This window comes from Dipodomys ordii, unplaced genomic scaffold (genome assembly GCF_000151885.1).
Source record: "Dipodomys ordii isolate 6190 unplaced genomic scaffold, Dord_2.0 Scaffold12, whole genome shotgun sequence".
Taxonomy (NCBI): Eukaryota; Metazoa; Chordata; class Mammalia; order Rodentia; family Heteromyidae; genus Dipodomys; species Dipodomys ordii.
The window spans coordinates 10,685,925-10,711,141 of NW_012267228.1; the positions used below are offsets into that span (position 1 = coordinate 10,685,925).

Genomic DNA, 25,217 nt, shown 5'->3' on the forward strand with positions numbered 1-25,217 from the left:
ACCAAGTTGAGATTTTCTTATCTGGTCTAATGACCTCATCATCTACTAAGTAATTTAAAAAGTGGAGATATTTATTGACTATGATTTATCCGGTAGCATCCTGACACTGGACTGCAATTGTTTTTTTAAAAGTTTATCGCTCATTTACATCGATACTGCATGCATGCATTAAGATGTAAATCATAAAAGATAAAATACATCTCAAATGTTAAGTGCATGGAATGAATAGCAATGAATACCATAATTTAGAGAAAGAGAGTATAAGTACCCAACGTAGGCTAAAAATGTACAGTGAACAGTCTAATAAAAAGTTAATCTTATTCTTCTTTCAGAGTGCAAATGATACCTCTTCTAAGAGGTAAATTTTCTGAAATAATCCATTCTGGAAACCCATCATGAAATAATTAGTCCCAACCAAATTACCCCTGTCTCTGTCCTTCCCTGTACTTCTCAGGACTCTGACAGTTTTCAGATGCACTCACGTAGTGATGTATTGTGTGTGGCCCTGACAAGAAAAAGTATCATTCCTACCAAGATGGAGGCTTTCTCTTGCTCATACTGTAAGCAAGGAACTCCTACTGTCTGTTACTTGTGAGCCAGTCATTCATATTTTCCTAATTAGTTATATACTTAAGGCTTAATTTCTTTAACTTTATGTTCACAGGTCCTATAGGAATGACTATTGAGTTCTTCACATTCTTATAGGCCATTAGGAAATACACATTTTTTAATTACAAAACAATATTTTTGAGTCAACTGTGTCTTTCCTTGATCATAATGTAAGCCAAGTAGGTTTCTAATTTCTCATATATCATTTTGAAGTTAAAGAAAATAATAGCATGTCTACTTTTTTTCTACATACTTTTTTTTGTCTGTTGTAGGGCTTGAACTCAGGGTTTGAGAGCTGTCCCTGAGCCTCTTTATGCTCAAGGCTAGTGTTCTACCATTTGAGCCACAGCAACACTTCCTGTTTTTGAGTGGTTAATTGGAGATAAGAGTTTCATGGGAACTTTTGTGTCAGGGCTGGCTTCAAAGCAGGATCCTTAGATCTCAGCCTCTTGAGTAGCTAGGATTACAGGCATGAGCTACTGGCACCTGGCTTTCTCCACAAGTAAGACTAAGCTATGAGTAATCTATTACAATATATATTTTTAGAAAACAGTACATGGCCCTTAACTGTAATCCTAAATACTCAGGAGGCTGTGATCTGAGGATTGTAGTTCAAAGCCAGCCAGGCCAGAATAGTCCAAGACTCTTATCTCCAGTTAACCACCAGAAAACCAGAAGCGGCACTGTGGCTCAGGTGGTAGAGTGCTGGCCTTGAGCTGAAGAGCTCAGGGACAGTGCCCAGGGCCAGAGTTCAAGCCCATAACCAACCAAAAAAACAAAAAACAGAAAGAAAACACTTCACACACATTTGATAAAGGCATTACCATAATTAGCTATAAAGTTAAGTAATGCTGTTATGAAAAACTGCATACTAATACCAAGCAAAGTTATCTTTTTTCACTCAACTCTGAGTGTGCTGTTGTGTGAATTTCTTTTTATTCCAGAAACACTAAAGAGTAATGCATTAAACCTTCCATTCTTGGCTTAAGACAACAACTCTGTAAAAAAGAAAATCATTAAGCTTGGACAAGGTAACAATTGCACATGTATTGATCTAATTTCTATATACTTTAGGATTTCTTTGCTAAGTGATGGAGGACTCCGAATAGCCAATGTGACCAAGGCCGATGCTGGAGCCTATACTTGCACTGCCGAAAACCAGTTTGGAAGAGCAAATGGCACAACCCGCTTGGTTGTTACAGGTCAGTGCACCTCCTAAAAATGGATTCTTTAGTATGGTTAAAGAAACTGACTGTGTTATTTTTTACAATATGCATTGCACTTTGATTATAAAACCACTGTTTGCACTCACATTTTTAACAGAGGATTGTCAAGTGGCAATACTTACTATTTCTTCAGAATAGCAGATTGGATCATGGGGGAGGAACCCATTCATGACTGTGTTGGGATGATGGGCAATAAAAATTCCAAGGAGCCTATGCGGAAGATCTTTTGTTTTCTTCTGTTCTCTGCATTAGATTTTTCAGGCACACTTTCTCTTATTCATTTATAATTATTAAAGTTTATGAAGTAATCTTTTACATCAGTGAAATCTACTTAAGCTTGTGAAGGTATTTACTGGTGATTGAGTTTAGGGCCTTTAGCTCTTTCATTCAAGTCTAATACTTTACCATTTGAGCCATAGTTCCCCTTCTGGCTATTTTTCTTGTTAATAGATATATAAGTTTAACAGATATGTCTGCCCTGACTGGCTTTCAGCTCCCAATCCCTTAAGTAGCTAGGATACAAGCATGAGGCACCAGCCCCTGGCATTACCCCTCTATATTGTAAAGAAATAAAATTGAGTTGAAATTGATTTTTGTCAGTGTTATAACTCTCTGTGTAAGGTTGTCTTAATTTCTAAACATAAATATTACATAAGCTCAGATATCTTAATTCCTTTCACAAAGATTTGTGAAAACAATAAAATATTGCTCTGCATTAAAATGTCTATTTTCATCTTATGGATGCTTAATGACTCAGATGTGTATGTATATCTCTGTATAAACAAACTATAATTCTGCTATACATACTTGTTGCAAAAATTGCTTTCAGCACAAGAAAATACTAAAGTCTTACTTGTCAATTGCTTATTCAATAGAACCAACGAGAATAACGCTGGCACCCTCTAACCTGGATGTCTCCGTAGGCGAGAGCGTGATTTTACCCTGCCAGGTGCAGCATGACCCCTTGTTAGACATAATATTTACCTGGTATTTCAACGGAGCCCTCACAGATTTTAAGAAAGATGGATCTCACTTTGAGAAAGTAGGTGGGGTAAGTTGTGGTGCTTTTCTTATACTTTATGTATTTTGCATGTCTGTGATACATTTCCTCTTTAAAAATCTCATTTAGTTTGTAATACTAGAAATCAAACACATTACTTCAACAAATAATTGTGTGTTTGTGTGTGTGTGTGTGTGTGTGTGTATGCGTGTATGTGCATGCACACATGAGTGCTTGCTATTCCTGGGGCTTGAACTTGGATACTGTCCCTTAGCTTTTTTGTTCGAGGCTAGAAATCTACCACTTGAGTCATAGCTCCATTTCTGGGTTTTTGGTGATTAATTGGAAATAAGAGTCCTGCTGGGCTAACTTCAAACCACAATCCTCAGATCTCAGCCACTGGAGTAGCTAAGATTAGAGGTTTGAGCCACTGGCACCTAGTTTCCCCCTATAATTTTAATTAAAATTAGTGTTTATATTAAATGTTATTTCCAAGGACAATTTTGTTGTGGTAGTCCATGTTATAGCCCAAATGTTCTAATTCAAGGATTTGCTTTCAACAAACATATTCATGTTGAAGCTGAATGTCAGTAGCATTTACTTTGCATTTGGTCCAGTTCTTTCATCCCAGTCAGTTTGTAAGGTGGGAATGGAAGCTTCATTCCAGGTTGTCCTTGCAGTGGCTCTGGACATGAGCCATAAGACTCTTCATTTTCCAGGTCTATGAACTGAAGATTTGAAGAGTAGTAATTCTACCAGTCAATCATCTTGTTAGTGATGGAAGCCCAGATCAGTGTATCTTCACAATTCTATTGTGCCTCGCATGTGATGGTTCTATTCTACAAAAAAAATAAGAGAGAGATTTCAAATAAAAATTGACATTTGGAGAATGACTAAGAAGTGACTCAATATTGGTGAGCCACCAAGTATGAGAATTGTCCTTGTAGACAGCCAGGCTGCCTTGTTAGCAGGTCTATACTACTGACCCCAGGATAGTCTGTATGAAACAAGGGCACACATGGTTTTTCACTTATGGATTTAATATGTGGGCATCTCTTAGAAAAACACATAAGGCTCAATTTACTTACAGTCTTCTGATTGAGGCTTTTTATTAAATGTATATTTAGGTAAGGATTATTTGCAATTCAAAAGGATGCTATTGAGAGTTTTTATCTTTCCAAATCATGTGATCAAGTACTAATACCAAGCACTTCATAATGTGACCTTATGTGGAGATAAGGTTATTGCAGGATCAATAATTAAGCTAGAGGAGATCATCGTGGAATACGTTAGGCCCTTATCCAATCTAGCTAGTATCCTTGTAAAAACAAATTAAATGCAACACAGACACTCAGAAAGGAGGGCAACATGGGAAGACGCAAACACAGAGGAACAAAGACAGATAATAGAGGCTGAGATTAGAGAGATGCTCCTACAGCCGAAGAATGTCTAGAGCCACAAGAACACAAAGAGATTTATATTTGAAGGGAGCTTAGCTCCATCCACATTTGATTTTAGACTCCAGAACTGTGAGAAGCCAAGTCTGTTGTTTGATGCTATTTAGTCTGTGGAACTTTGTTATGGCTACTCTAAGAAAGTAATATGGAAAAAGAAATTTTTATAAAACTGCAAAGTCAGTCACCATTAAGTACAGTTTTATTGTCATTTCCAACATCTGCCCATACTTCATTTTAGAAGTATGTGTTTTCTTTTCTTGTTTTTTTTTTAATGGGCCTGGACACTCTCCCTGAGCCCCTGAGCTCTTTTGCTCAAGACTAGTACTCTACCACTTTGAGCCACAGCTCCACTTTCCACTTCCAGTTTTTGAGTGGTTACTTGGAGATAAGAGTCTTATGGGGACTTTCCTGCTGGGGCTGGTTTTGAACCACAGTCCTCAAATCTTAGTCTTCTGAGTAGCTAGGATTGCAGGCATGAGTCACTGGTGCCTGGCTTAGTACTTGTCTTAATTCTACTGATTGAATTTACTATTCATTTTGCTATTGCTTTAAATGCCTATTTTTAAAACTCATTCCTACTTGTTTCTATAACAGGAAAAGACTGTGCCCATATTCACAGCCCCACTCTATAACATTCATGTGTTAATCTCTTCTTGGACAGAAGGCTTGGGTAGAATAAAATGGTAACATGTTACTTTTCTAAAGACCCCTTATGCAGGCAAGGAAGACTTATCTACTACAGCACCTCTCCTCATATTAAATCTTACACTATGAAATTTGCACCATACATAGTACTTCACACCTTATAATCCCAACTACTTGCGAGGTAGAGGCAAGCGGTTTGTGAGTTTGAAGCTAGCCTAGGCAAATGCAGACAACCCTGATTTCAAAAGGGTTGGAACATGGTTCTAATGGTGAAGCTCTCTATTAAATCCCTAGTGCTAGAGAGAAAAAGAAAGACATCAATTTGAAGTATTAGTTACCTTAATAATTATGTTTTTAATTTATCAGCTGGATTTGTAAACTCTTGGTGATATTTTTGTCCATATAAGACCCACTACATTAGGTAGTCCTAAAGAAATGAGTAATGAAAGACTGAAAAGCTGAAGTAGTTTGATTCTAGTAGGCCACAAAAAAAAATGCTCAAAGCCACAAAGAAATACTCAAAGGCTGAACTTGATTGCTTTTTTCTGTTAGAGGAACTTGTATTTAAGAACGTGCAAATTGATAATGTAATTTAACTCTCCTGATTTACACGGCATTGATGGCTCTACGGAAGGCATAAAGTCATCTCTGTAAAGAGTCAAGTGTCTGAAACGTGAAATTTCATAAATTAATGCCATCACTTGCCAATTTTGTTCCTTCCATAACATGTGAGTTCATGGCCTATGAATTTTTTTTATTCACTGGTGCCATTAGTAGTCTAATATTCTTCCATCAGTATAAAACAGTAAAGCCATACAAGATGGCATTGCCCTTAAGCACAGCAATTAAGTAAATCGGTTTTCGGTTGCATGAGAAGGGAGTTATATAACAGCTCTTCTCTGATTTTGTATTCATTACAGCATGCACACTAATACCTAGATAGTCCACTTGTCTTTTTTTTCAGTATATTCATAGAATATTTCTCACTTGCAAAAAAAACAAACAAGAAAATATGAGCAAAGAAGCTAGGTAAAGGAAAAACTGCTTTGCAGTATATATAACAAGGTCTTTGTTTAAAGGTAAAACAATCGTTTAAATTAATGAAGATTAATTTACCACAGAAGTCTTGAAAGGTGTGGTGAGGTATGATTGAGAGGGAAGATCAAGGCCCTCATACACAAGAGTTTTAGGGTACCCTGCTTACTTGATGATGGATCACTTAAATCTTTATTCCTTATTTTCTGATCTCCTTTCCTACCAGCTTTTGGTCTCACCCCAGAATACTACTTTTCCTCCTTTTGGCCCATGTACTTTCATATTGGATGGTGTCTATATATTCACACTTGTACACTTATATTTTACACAATGAGTAGAGAATCATGTCTCCGAATAAGTATGTTCTATCTACTCATATATGACCACCATGAACTCAGGGAGGAGTAAAGAGATTTCATTATCTTCCCCAGGATAGTATCTTTCTTTCTTTTAAATTGACCTCAGCTCCTGCTGATAGAAAGAGTGTAGTGATAGATCAAAGGCCGAAAGAAACAAAGGAACATCACTGTGTTGTTTAAGGATCTGAAACCTAGTAATATAACTGATTTTAAGAACACTCAAAGGTGTTTATGACTTACTTAGCAATCTAAGTATTGGACTTAAGAGATGTTATATGATAGATGTTCACTGTAAACAAAAAGATGTTAGCCTATACATAGTAGGCATTCACTATAGCTTGTAAGGATGTTTAAACGTACATGCTTTGATAAACTGTATATGTTTCTAGTACTTGGGAAATGAAGAATGTCTAGAACCAAGCTATATAATTTTACAAACATTTTGTGGAATTGGATCTATGATGGATTAGATTGTGTGAGACTAAAAGTCACTAGAAGCAATAAGAAGCTGAGCAGTGACAACCAATCTGCCATTCATTTAACTAGCTCACTTCAATGTGATTTATTTCCCGCAGGCCACAATCTCACTCTGGTTGCAGCAGCTACTCGAGAGCTTAACGCTTGATGTATTTTCCAGCTTTCAGTAGTAGAAAAGATTTCTCCAAAAGTGATCCTTTGTGTGTGTGATGGTATGATGTGGTCACTTTGACTTGATTGGTTTGACTTATTTGGAATGAATGGTTACTATTTTGAAAGCAGCAGTCATTTTACAATACAGAGCTATGTTAAAGATTCTAGGTGTATTATAAATACAGATCTGAGGAAAGCATTGATTGTACAAACTATTGTTATATTCTGGGTTTTTAAACATCTCCTTCTTGGACTGTCTTTTCAATTGTGCATCTTGTCCAAACCCAAAACATGAGCTGACTTGGAAGGATTATTAAGAACATAGATCCAATAATGAGCCCATAAAATCACAACTGAGAAATTATGACCCCTCTTAAACTCATTCCCTAAAATACAACATCTCTTGTATTGCTATTTAGGGAGAAAATAAAATTCTAAACAAAAAACAAAATGACAACAACGAAAAAAAGTGTTCCCCAATGGTAGCTGAAGAAAGGTGAATGAATATGTGAGACATTTAATGCCCACTTACCTATCTTACCATTTACTTGACCAGGAACACAGTAGCTTAACTACTGGAGTCATAGATTGTGTTTTCATATACGATATTTATTAAGATGAATGGATGGTTTACTGATCTCTTCAATAGCACATAAGACTAAAATTGGAAGCTGGGCACTGGTGGATCATGTCTGTAATCCTGGCTACTCAGGAGGCTAAGATCCGAGGATTGTGGGTCAAAGCCAGCCAGGGCAGGAAAATCCATGTGACTCTTACCTCTGGTGAGCTACCAGAAAACTAGAAGTGGGCTGTGGCTCACAGTGGTAGAGTACTAGCCTTGAGTGTCTCAGGGACAGTGCCCAGGCCCTAAATTTAATCCCCACAACCGAAAGAAACAGAAAAAGAACAAAAGTCTAAAATTGGAAAATGGCTTCTGCTCAAGGTTGACATGCAAATTTGTGAAGTGTTCCATATTTGGTGGTGGGAGAATCAGACAGAGTGAAGTAAGCTAGGACCAGAAAGACAAAAGGTGCATATTTTCTCTCATGTGAAAGTTAGACCTAAACTTTCATATGAATGCATATAGGGTCATATATTTATAGATATGTGATCAAATATGGTATATTGAGGAATATATAACATACTTTCTTAAATGAGATAGATGGGTGACTACATACATAGATAGTTCGGTAAATAGATATATAGATACATAGATAGATGATAGATAGATACGTATATACATATCTACATACATGCATGCATACATACATACATAGTTACATAGATTTATAGCTACATGGATAGATACATAGATGCATGAATAAATAGATATAGACAGAGGAGGGAAGAAAGAAAATGTATAATGATCTTAAAATAGGTATATCTTGTAATATTTAAATTTTTCTCATATTTTTTCACAGTCCTACAATATCCCAATCAGATTTAAGTTTAAATAATCCTGAGTGTGTATACAGGAAAAGGCATGGATTGAACTGTTGGCAGTATGCCAAGTGAGAGGGCATATCTATCTACTGAAAGTAGAGATCTGGAAGATCATAGTTCAAGGTCAGCTTGGACAAAAGTTAGCACAACCCCATCTCAAACAACAGACTAGATGTGATAATGTTTATAATCTCAGCAGTGTAAGCAGAGGTATGGGAGTAGGACTATAGACCTTTCTAACAGAAATGTGAGACCCTATCCAAAAATCAATCAATCAATAAAAACCAAAAAGCTAACGTATAAAAGGGCTGGGGGCACTGCTCAAGGCTGATCACTTTTTTTCAAACCACAGAACTGCAGTTAAAGAAAAAAAATTGTAGTTGAGAAGTTTTGCATCAAAGAAATGGGACTATTGTTCTCTTTCTTCCATGAGTCCCTGCTTGGTTTGGAGAGGAGGATATGATGGCTTCATAGAAAGAGTTTGGTAATGAACTTTCACTTTCAATTTCATTCAAGAGTTGGGGGAGTATTGGTGTGAGTTCTGTTCTGAAGGCCTTGTAGAATTCAGCTGTAAATCTTTCTGGTCCTGGGCTTTTCTTGGGCGGGAGGTCTCTTATTGCTCTTTCTATTTCTATGCTTGATATGGGTCTGTTAAGTTGGTTTAAATCATCTTGGTTTAGTTTCAGCATATCGATATTTACTAGAAAACCATCTGTTTCTTCCAGATTCTTAAACTTATTAGCATAAAGGTTTGAGAAATATTCCCTTATAATGTGTTCTGAAAAGTAAATGCTATTTTTACACATTGTACTTACATATATTTTCAGATTCAAGTTGACAAAAATTGTAGAAAAAAATTCCTGCAGATCTATCTCCCACAAAAAAGTAGTAGTTTTTTAAAAGAAGAATAATTCCCAGAGTTTTGGTAATGTTTGCTTAATGTCTGGAATTGTTGAGTTCTAGAGATGTTTGCTCAAGCGTGGAATTGTTGAGTTAGATTGAACATGTACTCATACAGGTTTCCAAGCATATTTCCGTCTTTCATGTGCTGTTGACCTTTCACTCACTCTCTGCTTTGTATTTCTCATGCATAAAGTCGAGGTGATGTTATTTTAGTCAGAGGCATGTATAGGGTACTAAAAGATATACATGTTAGCTCTTACTATTTACTGTTATTCCTGGGGCTGAAGGCAGCAATCAGGAAAGCTACAGAAACTGCTCCCAAAGCTGTCACTTTCCCATATTCTTTCCTGAATATGTCCTTCCCCTGGACTTTGAAAATTTTCACCTATGCATGGTTAAAAAGCAGTAACTTTTTATGCCAAATTCTCATTTCTGAGAGACTAAAAATCTCTCCATTTGCTTATTACTAATTTGAATACTAAGAAGATATAGAATTATCTGACTTCACAATCAGAAAATGGGATATGTGCCCAGTACCGGTGGCTCACAACTGAAATCCTAGCTACTCAGAAGGCTGAGATCTGAGGATCATGGTTCAAAGCCAGCCTGAGCAGGAAAGTCCATGAGACTCTTATTTCCAATTAACCACTCAAAAATTGGAAGTGGCACTGTGGCTCAAAGTGATAGAGCACTAGCTTTGGCCAGAGAAAAAGAGTTACTTGTGTTTCTTCAATATACTTTTAATGCCCATAGATTCTTTGTTTATGTCTCAGATTCATTTCTGATAGTATTAATTTGTACCATTTCTCTCTATTCTTAGCCTGGTTAGTGTCTTATTGACATTATTGGTTGTTTCAAAGACCCATCTTTGATTTGTGTTCACTTTCTCTATTGATGTACTGTTTTCAACTTCATTGGGTTTGCTTCTAAAATTTATTTCTTTTATTTTGCTTGCTTTGAATTTAAATTGCTCTTCTTTATCTAGTTTTCTATGGTAGAGGCATTGAGTATCAATCCTAGACCTATCTTCCATTCTATTACATATACCCAATGCTACAAATTTCCCTCTAATCATTGCTTTTACTTCATCTCACAAGTTTTGGGGTTGTATTTCTGTTTGCATATACTTTAGAATGTTTTTTATCATTTCTCTTGATATTTCTTATTTAACTCATATATTATGCAGAAATATACTGTGTAATATTCGAGAATTTGGAGAGTTTTCAGCCATCCTTGTGTTACTTATTTGTAGTTTTACTGTCATCTCAGAGCTATAACCTTGTGTGCTTTACATAATCGTTCTTTATGTCTGCTACTATAGTTTTGATCACTTTCATTTCTTTTTAAATCTTCCCTAGGAGTTCCATCTTTCAGTTTATGTCATCCATTTATTCATGCATGTCTAGTGTTTTTTTAATTGAAGCATTTGGCATATTGTGTTTTTAAATTCCTGATCTTACAATTCCAACATTCCTGATATTTATAACTGTTCAGTTTCTTCAACTTGTGCTTTTGGCCTTGTATTTCCTAGTAATTTTTTGTTGAGAGGAAGACATTTTATAGTCAGTAAAAAAGACTGCAATAAATTTCCCTTTAATAATATAACAATAAGGTATAGGGCGAGTGGAATTGTAGTCCTGCAATAGTATGTCTCCATTGTTGATGGCCCTGTGCCCTGGTCTGTGAATTTCACTGACTCTTGTCCATTTCCCCTCTATTACATGGTACAGGAAGTGTACAAAAGAGCTGAGCTGGCTATTTATTTCCCTCAGTTAAGATCTGATAAAATCCCAGAAATTTAGTATGGTAGAAGTTTCTCCCGCAGGCAGACTTTGTTTGGAAGAATAGACGAGAGGGTGGATAGAGTGTGCCTCCCTTCCTCCTGTCCAGAGTGTGATGGCATTTTTTTCTCCCATAGTTATAGTCAGAATATAGGAGTTGTCCTAGAGGTAAAATTAAAGTCTATGGGGCCTCCCTGTGAGTGAGTCAGTCACCTGAAGGTTTTGGCACTCAAGAATTTTTGTTCTGACAATCCAGCAACTTATTCATCCCAGTTGTGATTTTCCTACCCAAGTTTAGCGTCAAGTTGGGAATCAGCTGGTTAAATGTGCAGTTTAAGGAGCAGGAGATTGCTGGGCAGCCTCACTTCTCCGTCATCCCTGAAGAAGAGTTTTGCTTTTGAGTTTTGTTTTGTTTTTCATTTTTATTTAATTGGTATTTGAACACAGGCCTCGGATTGCTTAGCTTACTTGCTTGGCTTTTCTTCTACCACTAGAATCATGCTTCTTGCCTTGCTATAACTGATTAGTTTAGAGACAGACCTTCCTGCCAGACTAGCCTCAATTCACAATCCTCTGTATTTTAGCCTCCCCATAGGTAGGATTACAGGTGTGAACACTGGCTCCTGGCAAGAGCAGCACTTTCTAAACTGCTTATGCAACATGACCAGAAACCACCAATTCAGAGTCACTGTCTTACCTTTTAATCCACAAATTGCTTTCTCTTTTATCATTGAGTTATCTTATTCATGTTGGCCTAGATTTTATGCTCTGGTCTCAGAAAGAAAATCATTCCACTTTACAAGGTGTAACATTTAATTACCTCATTTAATTGATCTGAACACAAAGAAGAAAGTGTAGAATAAATAGGGTATTTGGAGTGAGTTAAAAGTTTAGACTTGATACTAGGAATTTTAACTGGTTTGTTTTTAAAATTATAATTATGGACAACAGTTTGATTTTCTAAGCCCATCTTCTCACAGTGACTTCAAAATATTACATTGGTTCTTTATCAGAAATTGTCTATTGATAGTAACATTTGATAGCAACCTGTCTTTCCTTCTTTATGTTTTACAATATTGAAAAATGATGTTGAGATGAAAAAAAAAATCTGTGCTTCTAAAGTATGAGGGACATGTTGGAATACAATAGACTGCAATTGTAATAAAAGTAGTATGATCTCTTTAGAAGCAATTCTCCTAGGAGAGGGTATACTTTTATTCCCTTTGAGCCCTTGGGAGTCCTTCCCCAGGCCCACACACAAATTATGACATAAAAGGAAGGGGTTCAGTCCAGGGCTTTTATTCTGTTTTAGGCTCTTAGCAAAATCAGCTGAGGACAGCCTGCACAGATGAATCATAGTAAGAAATAACTCCAAATCACAATTGATTCCTCTCAAGAAGGAGCCCAACAGGATAGCAGAGGACATGGAAATTATTTTCTGTAGTCTCACTAGGTCTTTGATCCAAGTCACTGGTGGGAACACACTTGGAGACTTAGAGGAATGTAGCAATTTGTGTTTGCCCAACATGGTGGCAACACATCTTCCAATGTGTTCTTACAGTATGACTAGTGACACTCAGCTCTATCGAGTGGCAAAACCATCCATTCCTTTACCCTCGAAACCTTGAAGACCTTTGAATCCACCTTGACCAATAAAGAACCACAAGAGCCAGGCCATATGATTTCTGTGGCTAGCTCATAAGAGTGTGTATGCTTCTGTCAGTTCCATTGGCACCAGTGGCTCTGGAAGTTCAGCCACTATAATATGAGGAAGTGAAAGAAGACTGTGCAGAGCTTCACCAAGAACAAAGTCTCTGATCCATAGATTCTGTTCACTGCCTATCTAAGACCCAACTCTTTAACTAGTCAGTTATGAATGAATTTGCCAGTCCACCTTAGAGCCACTCCAACCAGGCAGGTATAAAACAGTGATGTGAAATCTTCATGAATCCTTAGGTTTTAGAATAAGTTACATAGCAATAATAACTGGTACCAGAGGCAAACATAAGTCATTTTTGCATAACTTGGTGATGTTTTTATGAAGCAAAGGACTGTCTATTTCTTTGCATCAATGGATTCACTTTCCTTTCATTTGATTGTATCTATTTTTATTATCTTAAAATAGTTGTACAAAGGGAATTCAATTCCATATTCAACTTATGAGTTAAAATCATCTTGGATCAGTGTCACCCCTTCCATCCTTCTCTCCCCCATCTATCCCAACCACACTTATTCCCTCACATTATCTTCTTTCATTTTTATGTTCCAGTCATATATCACTCTGCAATGGCCAAATCTCCTCTCATTAGACTTTGTACATCTGATAGAAGGGTAAAGACAAATAATAACAAAATCTGACCCATGAGATACCTTAAGAACCCCTTTCATTTTGTATAAAACATATTACATCTATGAAGGATAGAACAGAACTATAAGTAGTGAGTTTTTATGCCTATCTACAAAAATTTATCTCTATGTTTATTTATATCCATTTCAGTTTTAAGACTAGGATGAGCATACTAAGGCAACGTAATGTCAAGAAATGAGCATTATGACAGGACATGTTAACACACACATGAAATTCTAGCTACTGGGAATGCAGAAGACTTCCATTTAAGGCCAGCCAGGGAAAACTGTAGAGAAACTTCATCTCAACCAATAAAAACCTGTCATCTCAGATAGGTGAAAAGTTTAAACAGGAGAACCATGCAGTCCAGGGCAGTTCAAACATATATGTAAGGCCCTATTCAAACATAACTCAAGTAAAAATGTAGTAAGGTGTGGATCAAGTGGTAGAGCACTCCTATGGAGTTTTGTTTTGTTTTGTTTGTTTGTTGTCAGTCGTGGGGCTTGAACTCTGGGCCTGAGCCCTGTCCCTCAGCTCTTTATCTTAAGACTAGCGCTCTACCACTTGAGCTACAGCACCACTTCTGGTTTTCTGGTGGTTTATTGGAGATAAGAGTTTCACGGACTTTCCTGCCCGGGTTGGCTTTGAACCGTCATCCTCAGATCTCAGCCTCCTGTGTAGCTAGGTTTACAGGCATGAGCCACCAGTGCCCTGCTGGAGTTTGTTTTTTTTTTAAAGGGAAAAATGAAGTGAGGTGGAGATACACATTATCTGTTTTACAAATATTCTATATATAGCCTAACAATCTGTAGCCTAACTTAGTTATTTCATGTGTATATTAACTGCAGAATTTTAGACTTGAGAGAGGTCTGAACAATGATCTCATGCCTTTTATTTCCAAAATGAATGAAGATTAGGAATGCCAGTTCATTCTGATTGGTTTTTCTGGGGATGTGGCCCAGACATTGCTGATACTTTTTAAAAGATTCCTCGGGTTAATTAATAGCACAGCCAACCTTAAGCGCTAATGAATTTAACAACCTGGATAACAGTGATTTTTCCAAACACAAACCATGTACTGAAAAGGGCAGCAGTAAATAATATATCACAGGATGAGAAAGCTCTTCTATTTTCAATTTTATTTAAATCACTTAGGTTAAATCAAGGAGAATGACTTGGTATGGTGTTCAGTTTGTCATTAGCAATGTCTAATCCACTTTTTAATTAACAGAGCACAAGTCTTAGTCCCAGGGACTTTAACAGTATTCAAATTCTGTCCATCTACATTATCTTTCAGTATACATTCCTGTTATTTTTGTACTCTTTATATTCAATAGTAGCAGTTAAAGTCTATGTGAAGATTCTCATTTCAGATAAAAAATATACATGGTCTATATCAATTTGCATATTAATTTAAGAAAGCAACTCAAGAAAAATTAAGTAATAGAGCATTCACTACAAGCAGATTGTAAGGGCATGATTCTAATAACAAGCATCGAAAACACTCGGGTAAACTGGGAACTGATGGCTCACACCGGTATTCCCAGCTCCTTGGGTATTGAACACAGGAGGATCTTAGTTCAAGGGTATCCTGAGTAGAGAATTTGGAAGTCTGCCACAGATCAGCCAGATCAAACTGTCCCTGAGGGAATACAGAAGGAGATTGAGGCGAAAGCTGGGACCAGGTAGGCTGTTTGCATTAAAAGGCATGAAGCAGCCACACTGTAGCTCAGCCCATTTACTTATAGTGGCACTTGCACCAAATAATGGGAGAGAGCATGTTGTCTCAACAGGATATCACCAGCCTAGCAGTTTACATGAAGGTGTAGGACTTGCAAATGAAAGCTATCTGATTCTTTGTTGTAGCCTCTAAGAGAATTAACTATTGTTGCTGCCTCAGGTCTTGGGGCTGAAGTGACAGGTTCCCAACTGTTACTCAGGGAACTCATATCTCTGGCTCTCAGTGGGAACCTTTCTCCCATCCCTTAGCTCCTCCCATTAGGACATACTTTTCATTCTAGCTACATAGAAAGTTGTGGTTAGGGAGAATAATAATTCCATGATAGCTCAGGTAGAAAGTGTATGAGATTCTGTCTCCATGGAAGAAGCTGGGTATGATGGTATTTGCCTGTCATCCTTGCTATGACAGAAAGCCTAAAATAGGCAGATCGCAGTCCATAAGCACACCCAGGTAAGAAGTGACTTCCTATCTCAAAAGCAACCTGTGTAAAAGTGGGCAGAAGGTGTAACACATGGGTAGAACACATTCCTAGCATTTAGAAGGCTCTTATTTCAAAACTCAATAACATATGTATTTACTTATCTAGCTATACCAATTTCTAGCTATCAATACATGCCCAGTCTCAGAAGAAAACACAATTCTCAAGTTCAAATTATGGACATAAACTAGCTGTTGAAATTGAAAACGTTGACACCTGTGTAGCAAATCAGACGTCTGGCACAACTTAAAATACACATGAAGTGCCTTCTACCAAGTCTGCGTGATCTGTAATGTGTTACTTGTTGGAAACCTCTAGGAAGAGACATGCAGAGTCTCTAAATCATCTAATGGAAGAATTATTCCAGTTTATTGGTATTAAAGAAAGTCAAGTAAATTTTCCTATTAACAGATTGCATCTTACCTGCCATAAATTTCACCTGTTCAGACAACCAAGTGACAGCAGAAATTGTTAATCAGAAGATTGAAAACTGTTTATCATGTTAGGCCTTGTGTTCATGGTTCAATGGCTGCCAATTCGTTCTGTTTTTAGGTGAGTGGAGTGTGTTTGTATTAAAGGTGACCTTGATTGAGCCATTTGAGATTGATGGAGGTGAAGTTGATTTTGCTTGGTCAGAAAAGCAGAGATGAGTCATATCACTCCCAATTCTTCCCAGGTATTTTACATAGGAAGTCATCATCTGGTTTCTAGAAGGAATCTATGAGCCCATTGTTTTTAAGGCCCTGGATCTGGTTTACAAGCAGTCTCAGCATGTGGGAGGCAACTGAATGAAGTGATAAATGATTAATATTGAAAGCTCTTCAGGCTGTAAAATAAAATGATTTTTTTAATTAAAGAAAAGGGAAGAGGGTTTCCTCTTTAACTTTATCTTTTAAATGGTCCCAAACTGTATATTTCCCCTTAAACTAGAAAATTATGCTTGTTGGTGGTCCAACAGCAGCATTTATATGTAGAATGCTTAGTAGGAAATTAGATTTTTGTTGATGATTGGTTACACTCAAACTTCATGCTACAAATGCATTATCTTAAGAGCTTCTTGCATTTCCATAGTTTATTTTGCACTTGGATTCTTCTTATGTTTATCTCACAGTATACTTCCACCCTACCTGTAATTAGTAGTGCTCTCTGTCTGCTTCTTTATTTTCACCTGCTATGGTTATCACATCCTGCAGTGTTTTATTCATTTTTAAGTGTACTCTTTTGTAAGTTACATGAGTGTCATCACCTAAGAAATACAAGAAAAGTTAATGAGATCCTTTTCCTATTTAATGTGGTACATGCTAGATTTTTCCTTCACATTTACTTCAGTGATGTTTTGTCTTATAAATCCATTTATGGAATATATCTCTAATGTTGTCTTGTGCATATGATTTATTTTCTAGGAGAAATTTATGTGGCTTGATGAGCAAATAATTGAAAAAGAATCTAGATTCTGAACCAGTTGCAGGTTCTCTAGTCTCTAACCCTAGCTGCTAGGGATCAGGCAGTCTTGTTTTCATGCCAGCTGATACAAAATTTCTTAAGACATCATCTCAATTTACACAATGCCCTGACTCTTTATTTTTCTTTTTTGCACTAGTTATTTTTTGAATAGCACTTTACATTTTTGTTGGCCAGCCTGGACCAAGATCTTGTTTATGTTCATAGCAGGCAAAAGGTACATGCGACCAAGCTCAGCTTTTTATTGGTTGATGTGAGGTATCACTGTCTGGCAGCCCTGCCTGACCTTGAAGCATGCTCTTCCTGACCTCAGCCTCCGAAGTAGCTGCTATGGTGAGCTTTTAGTTTCTGGGAACTGAGTTACAAATTGAATTGTGGATTACCTATGCCCCCTAACATCCCCATGATAACCCCATTCCACTACGTTTCCCTTACGGAATCACTCAAATAGATTGAATCCTCATCAGCCTCAGGTTCTTTGTATATGCATAGGTGCCCCACCCTCTTTGTCCAGATAACTTTTCCTTCTGCTGCACATCTTAGCCCAACTATCTGTTCACTGAAACCCTGAGATATCAGTGGCTTCACCACACAGTAAGCTTGTAATTGCACTATAATTTTACATTGAGCCGTGTAGTCATTGATTTGCACCTCTTTTAGCTGTCAGCTCCATAAATGCAAGTACCCCTTCCCCTCAGCTAGTAACTGAAGTATATTAGTTGTTTAAGAAATACTTTGGAGACTTTATTCTTAGAAAAAATGAATATTTACACTGAGGCCAGCAATGTAAACTAAGGACTTGCTCTCTGCAAAACCTCAAAGCACCCTGCTGACCTTTGAGAGAAGGATTTTAAGGGACATTTGAATGAGTGGTAATGAAATTCCAGCTCTAACCATCACCTTTCCAATTCTAGCCTGTTCTACTTAAGGAAAGACTGGGAGTGGAAAGTTTAGGAAAAGAATCAAAGACTAGCAAAATAATTCCACAGAAGACAAACTGGGTTTGGGGAGGGGCTTTTCATTTTGTTTTGTTTGGGGTTTGGGTTTTTTGTCTATTGTAGGACTTGAACTCAGGGTCTGGTTGCTTTCCCTGAAGTTTATTGCTCAAAGCTAGTACTATACCACTTTGACCCACAGCGCTACTTCCAGTTTTCTGGTTGTTAATTGGAGGGAAGAGTCTCACAGACTTTCCTGCCCAGGCTGGCTTCAAACTGTGATATTGAGACCTCAGCCTCCTAAGTAGCTAGGATTACAGGTATAAGTCACCAGCACCTGGCCTCAGAGAACAAATTGAATGCTACTTTTTATTAAAATAATTATTGATATTACTAAAAATTTTCTAAAAGGTTTTTACAGAGCCACATTTTTATTTAAATTCCTTTATACTCTAAAAAATAACAATCATGTTTCTAAATACGTTCAAATATTATTCAGTGTTACTAAGCAATATATTGCAAAATAATCTGTGGAGTTCACTACATTTTGATAAATTGAGCTTAGTTTTTCTGGATATTCTTCTATACTTTGTAGTAACAGATAACCAATAGCTGTATTCTCCAAGTAACAGCTTGATGGGAAAAAGAATTGATTTCATGCAGGTGGATATATCTTTGGGGATTTACATATATTTGGAATGTCCAGAAGTAATCTCATCTTGATAAGAAATTTTAGAACATGTTGATATCATATTTAATTCCATTGTTACAGTTACATATAACTATAGTTACCTATAGTTATAGCTAAGAATTATAGTCTTATCTAAGCCTTGTCTTATGTAAATGCGGAAGAATGATTGAAGGGAAGACATTGTTCAAGATGCATTGTACTCATAACCTGAAATAAATATTTAATACTAAAAGAATTTTTTTAATATTTTTATTTTAATGGTAAAATTTTTAAAATATTTGTAAAAATATGTAATAGTAAAGAAAACAAAGAAATTATAAAATTGTCATATGACTGCTTTGACCTGTGATTCTTTTCAAATTGAGCATAAAGAAAGAGAGTATCTACCTCATAAATGCCTTTTGATGGCTCTTCTATGCTACCCAAAGCACACAAATTATAACTGCATGGTCCGTTTCAAGGTGTACATCATGTGGCTTTATTTAACTTTTGTTAAGCTTTTTTCAGTGTAACTTGTTTTACTTTCTGGAGCACAGAAACCATCTATTAAACAGCTCTGCGTTCTTGAATGAATCTAATACACAAGCACCAGGTCTGCTTTTGTTAAGTGACTCTATTCCTACCTGATCTTCCAGTACAAGACAGTAGATAAAACTGGAAAGATAAAGCATTAGAAAAAACATAATACAAATATATTTCATTGAAATAACTGGAGAGAGAATCCATATTCATTTTTCCTTTAATTTTCCATATTTTGGTATTTAGCTACACAATTTCATGGTAGTCTTAGTACATTGTTCTCTTTTCCTACCCTCCAGGGCAAAAAGGATAAGTAAAAATTATATTTCCTCTGAAGATGAGTCAGACTACCTGTCTTTATAGTTTTTTATGATCTAGTTATTTCTTTTTCTATCTGTCAGTTCAAAAAATCAGTAGAAGCTACAATCTCAACACCAAACTGTTCCTTACCCTTCAAAAGAGAAAGACAGCTAATGTTCTATTAAAAAGTCTTGTTAAGCCAGACACTGGTGGCTCACACCTGTAATCCCAGCTACTTGAGGCTGAGATCTGAGGATTGTGGTTAAAAGTCAGCATGGGTAAGAAAGTCTCTGGGAGTCATCTCTTCAATTAACTACCATAAAGCCAAAAATGGAGCTGTGGTTCCTTGAGCACAAAGCTCAGGGACATTGCTTAGACACTGAGTTCATGTCCAGAAATGGACACACACACACACACACACACACACACACACACACACACACATGCACAATGGTCTTGTTAAAAGTCTGTTAAAATTCTTTTACTCAACTGCTTTCAAAATAAGCATATAAAGAAACAAAGGTAAGGAAGAGTAGCCTCAACCCAGTGCTTTGATGGCATTTAGCAGTAACAATTCCTGCCTGGAAATAAGAGATCTCTGTAGCACAGGTAATGACCCTCCTGTGGGGGTATGCAACCCATAAAACTTGAAGACTTTGTAAAGGTCAGCAAGCTCTGCAGCTTCTGTCCTGGGGATACATTTCTAAGTAGCCCTGAGGAGAAAGGGAGGGAAGAAGAGAGGGAAAGAAAAAAAAGTTCAACTTGATGAAAGTAAAATGTGCAAACTTAACAGTTTCTGGATTATCATTTAATTATAGCCATCAATCACCTCACATCTGCTTTCTCCCAGTTCTCAAGAAATTCCATCTAAAGCCATCTGATCCAGCTAACAGAGTGTGGAGCCCATTAAGAAACCAGAGAATAGGGAGTAATATTTAAGATACCCTGAAGAAGATTTTAGAAAATTACTTTTAAAACAGGAGGGTAGAATCTATCATCTAATCCATCCATTTTATTATAAAACCCAAGAATAAAAGTATCTTTTTAATTATGCCTTTGAAGCACTACTTTTTTTCCCCTTCTGGGTCAGATATGAACTGATGATCATTTTCAAAAGGCTTTGCTTTCCAGATTATTTTATTTCAATCCATTTTTATTAATACATGAAATTGACCTGTACTTAGTCATTTTATGAACATGATTTTATATTTCTCTTTAAACGAGGACCATTTAACTTTGAACTTTTAGAAATACATTTGCTCTGTTAATTGATGCTAAGGGATGGCCAACAAATGTCTTTAAGGGTGACTGTTATTTTCAAGGTTTAAGATGTTTTCATTTATTTTTCATTTAAGGTGTTTAGATTGCCGTCCCTACATTTGGTAGCTTTTGAAGGAATTAAAAGCTGTTTGTCTTTTTAAGCTCTGATGTGTTCAGAAGTGTTTCAACTATGGTAATCCCCTGGTTGTGCTGTGTTTATCTCCCTCTAGAGTCCTAAATGCTCTCCTCTCCTTAGGCAGATAATTGCAATGGAGTTGGAACCAGAGGAAAGTGTTAAGCTGGTGCTGAGCAGTAGAAAATAAAAGAAGTGTTACCGTGGTGGAAGTCAATAGACTCTGATACTGTAATCTCTGTTCTCGTTTATTTTTGAAGCCATAAGTACTCAGGAGGAAAGCTAGTCATTTATTTGTCGGTAAAAATATTTGTCTGTAGTCATATATGACTTTTAACTTTTTATTTTCATGCCTTTGATTACAGCCATCTTCTATCTAGTACAATATGGGTTCTCTCTCTCCCTGTGGCTTTCATGGCAATGGTGTTTTGGGCTGTAACATTTGAGATTGTGCATTTTTTAGTAAATAATGGTGATTCCTTACCTGTTTCCCCCCCCACAGAGTTCATCGGGTGATTTAATGATCAGAAATATCCAGTTGAAGCATAGTGGGAAATATGTCTGTATGGTGCAAAGTGGGGTGGACAGTGTTTCTTCTGCTGCTCAGCTCATAGTAAGAGGTAAGCATTCATGTTTCCTGAAGTTGTTTAACTTCCCAACTTAGTTGAGCCTTCCCCACTGCAGGAGAAACTACATGAGATACTGTGTAAGCTTCCAAGCTATACCCCATAGCTTGTCCTTGCCTCCCCACCATGTTCCAGAAATTGAGATAGTAGTTAATTCAAAGAAATACAGATCTCAGCTCTGCCCTCCAAAGAACTCTCATTATAACTGGATGTTCTACCACTTCTGCCAAGATGGTAGGTCATTAATTTAGCACATGCATTTAATATGAGGGGTAATATAATTTAAGTGTGTGTACATGTCAAAAAACACATTAGAATCATTCAGAATGTTCAGAAAATGGTAGATCTATTCAGCATTTGGAAGACACCATCTGAAGGCCTAATCTGAGGATATTGGGTGTAGAGGAGCACCTAGAGACAAGTTAATGGTCCAGGAAATTTATTTAACAGTATCCTAGCAGAGAACTTCCCAAACACGCAAAAAGATAGGCCTATTGAGATACAAGAAGCTTTTAGAACCCCAAATAGACCAGACCAGAACAGGACATCCCATCACATTATAATCTGCACAGGATCAATTCAGACCAAGGAAAGGATCCTTAAAGCTGTCAAGAAGAAAAGATCAGTCACCTATAAAAGGAAACCAATTAGAATCACCTCAGATTTCTCAGCAGACACAATTAAAGCAAGAAGAGCCTGGAATGATATATGCTACAGCCTAAAGACAAACAACTGTCAACCAAGAATACTGTACCCAGCTAAACTCTCTTTCATAACAGAAGGTCAAATAAAAACCTTCCATAGCAAAGAAAAACTGAAATAATATATCTCTACCAAATCAGCCCTACAAAAGATACTTATAGATGTCCTACACATAGAAAACCAACAAGACCATAATAAAGGCCAAGAAACCAAACCCAAACTGAGACTCTAAGAACTATAGGAAGAACCCAGTTGTTGCAGTCCCCAAGAAGGTGGATCACATGGGCAGGAACTCCCAAACACCTCTCAGTCCTAACTCTCAACATTAATGGACTTAACTCTCCAATTATGCGACATAGACTGTCTAGTTGGATTAAAAAGCAAGATCCTTCTATCTGCTGCCTTCAAGAGTCACACCTTGCCCACAAAAACAAACATATTTTGAAAGTGAAAGGCTGGAATAAAATCTACCAAACAAACAGCCCCCCAAAACAGGCAGGAGTTGTAATCCTAATATCAGATAAAATAGACTTCAAATTAAAATTAATGAGGAGATAAAGAAGGTTGCTACATACTAATTAAGAGATCTCTCCTTCAGGAGGATATTACAATTCTGAATATCTATTCACCAAACAATGTCCTAAGACATTAATTGTTGGGCACTTTAACACACCACTATCCCACTAGATAGATCAACTCAGCAAAAACTTAACAGAGAAACCAAGCTGAGGTACTGGCCAGGGTATTGATTTGCTATTAAGCTAGAGAGGAAAAATGACTAAAGTACATCATAGAATAAAACACTTCAGGATGTATCAAGAGGTTTAAGGCGAGGGCATCCCACCCAAAGTGACAAACTTCAGAAAAGTACAGGAACCCTGCTGAGCAGTCACCTAAGATGTGAGATGTTATATGCAAACATTTAGCCTTATGATTTTGGAATTACTGGATTGTATTTCCACATTTAAGATCTAGTGAGGGGAGTATAAAATAAATGGTAGTTTTTATGGCCAGAAAAGCAACCTTTCCCTCCTCAGTGCTTTTGAACCAGGGATTCATTGGATATAGTGAAGGGATCATGTGACACGGGTCTTCGGTGGAAGAAGATGACATAAATGATGTATAGGAATTACCCACCATTGGCATTCTTGTCTTCCCTAGGTTCACCTGGACCCCCAGAAAATGTGAAGGTAGATGAAATCACAGACACAACAGCCCAGCTCTCTTGGGAAGAAGGTACAGATAACCACAGCCCCGTTATGTCCTATTCAGTTCAGGCAAGGACACCCTTCTCCGTGGGCTGGCAGACTGTCACAACAGGTAAAGGGGCAGAAGGCAGTGCCGCAGGCACATGTGCATGGATTTCAATTCAGTACCAGGCCACGTTCATGTAGTCTTATCTTCTCCACTGTTCCCTTGCAGTACCTGAGGTCATTGATGGCAGCACACGCACAGCTACAGTAGTGGAGTTAAACCCCTGGGTGGAATATGAATTCCGTGTTGTAGCCAGTAATAAAATTGGAGGTGGAGAACCCAGTTTACCCTCAGAAAAAGTAAGAACTGAAGAGGCAGGTTAGTGTTTTTGTTTTCTGAGTAATGGGTTAATAGATCTGATCTCCCTGAGTGTGCTTTTCCATTTCCCTGGGCCCTGGTCTCTAGACCTGTAAGGCATTTATCTGCATAATCCATTGTCACAATTATCTGACCTTTCTAGGAGCAGAATTTACCATATGGCATTTGTCACAGAAAATATATGTAACTGATTCTGAAGTAGTTTAACATTTCCAAGAGTTCAGTTTATCATAAATGATCATTAGTGCATGTTGAGTGAATATGTTTTTGTCACTTAAGGTTATAATTACTATCTGACATAGTTACCCAGTTAGCAGGAGATGCACTATTTTCATTTATAACAAGCATTGACAAATTGGTAAGATAATGACATTCGGGAGTTCTGCCAGGAGATCTCATCCTGCCACCCAGCTTCCCAAATGAGCAGAAGCAATTGATGAATAGTGTATTTCGACCCCTTAAGAAAGAATTATTGTTAAGAATTTTCAGATGTCACAACTAGTAATAGGAACCATCAAACTATCTTCCACAATTCTAAGACTATCCTAACATTAAAATTCAAAATTTGCGGGTAGACGTAGCATCACATTATAGAGGAGAATGAAAGGATATAAGGACTCCTTTTTCAAATCTATAAAATTAATATTAACAGAACTGTTTGAGGTAGAGCTAGCACAGGACTTCAGGAACTAGACCACATTAGTCCACATGAATGGAATGTGTACCCATAATTTCCATGATGCTGGTTTACTGAGGCAGTGCATATAAATGTTTAAGCTGGGTGCTGTCAGAGCGTGTGCCTGCCTTGATATCCTCTCATTTGTTAATGCAACCTGTATTTAGGGAGCATCTACTCTATGCCCAGCTGATGCAGCTGTGAATATGAGAGACCTTCCCACAACTTACAGTGTAGGGCCATAGGATTCGCTAAACCTAAAGCACGAAGGTGAGAAATTGATGGCTTTGTGAGGTTTATGAAAAGCAAGATTGGCAAGCTCCATTCTGCAGCATTGTTGCCTAGAGCCAATGGCATTCTGAGACACGGATCTTTCTGTGGGAAAGTCTCCAGTTACATGTTTATGCTGGACTGCCCTCCTCCATCCCTACTGAATCATTTTCCCTTGTTTTATTAACCTTCACTCTGGTTGCAAAGTAACTGTCATCATTACTGTGTGAGAGGCTCTGTGTATGACTTCATCTTAAGAAAATTGTGTAATGACGGGCTGGGAAGGTGGCTCAGTGGTAGAGCGCTTGCCTTGCATGTCTGAGGCCCTGGGTTCGATTCCTCAGCACCACATAAGCAAAAAGAAAAAAGCCAGAAGTGGTGCTGTGGCTCAAGTGGTAGAGCGCTAGCCTTGAGCTGA

The 25,217-nt window shown here is 37.3% G+C and overlaps 1 protein-coding gene across 1 annotated transcript in view; it reads left to right on the plus strand.

The window, feature by feature from the left end:
* Cntn3 (contactin 3 (plasmacytoma associated)) overlaps positions 1-25,217 on the plus strand; it is a 221,423-nt gene that overhangs the window by 166,861 nt on the left and 29,345 nt on the right. The window contains exons 11-15 of the mRNA XM_013010411.1: positions 1,684-1,811; positions 2,711-2,886; positions 21,456-21,573; positions 23,443-23,601; positions 23,704-23,853. Coding sequence (XP_012865865.1) covers positions 1,684-1,811; positions 2,711-2,886; positions 21,456-21,573; positions 23,443-23,601; positions 23,704-23,853 — 731 coding nt within the window. The remainder of the gene's footprint in view (positions 1-1,683; positions 1,812-2,710; positions 2,887-21,455; positions 21,574-23,442; positions 23,602-23,703; positions 23,854-25,217) is intronic.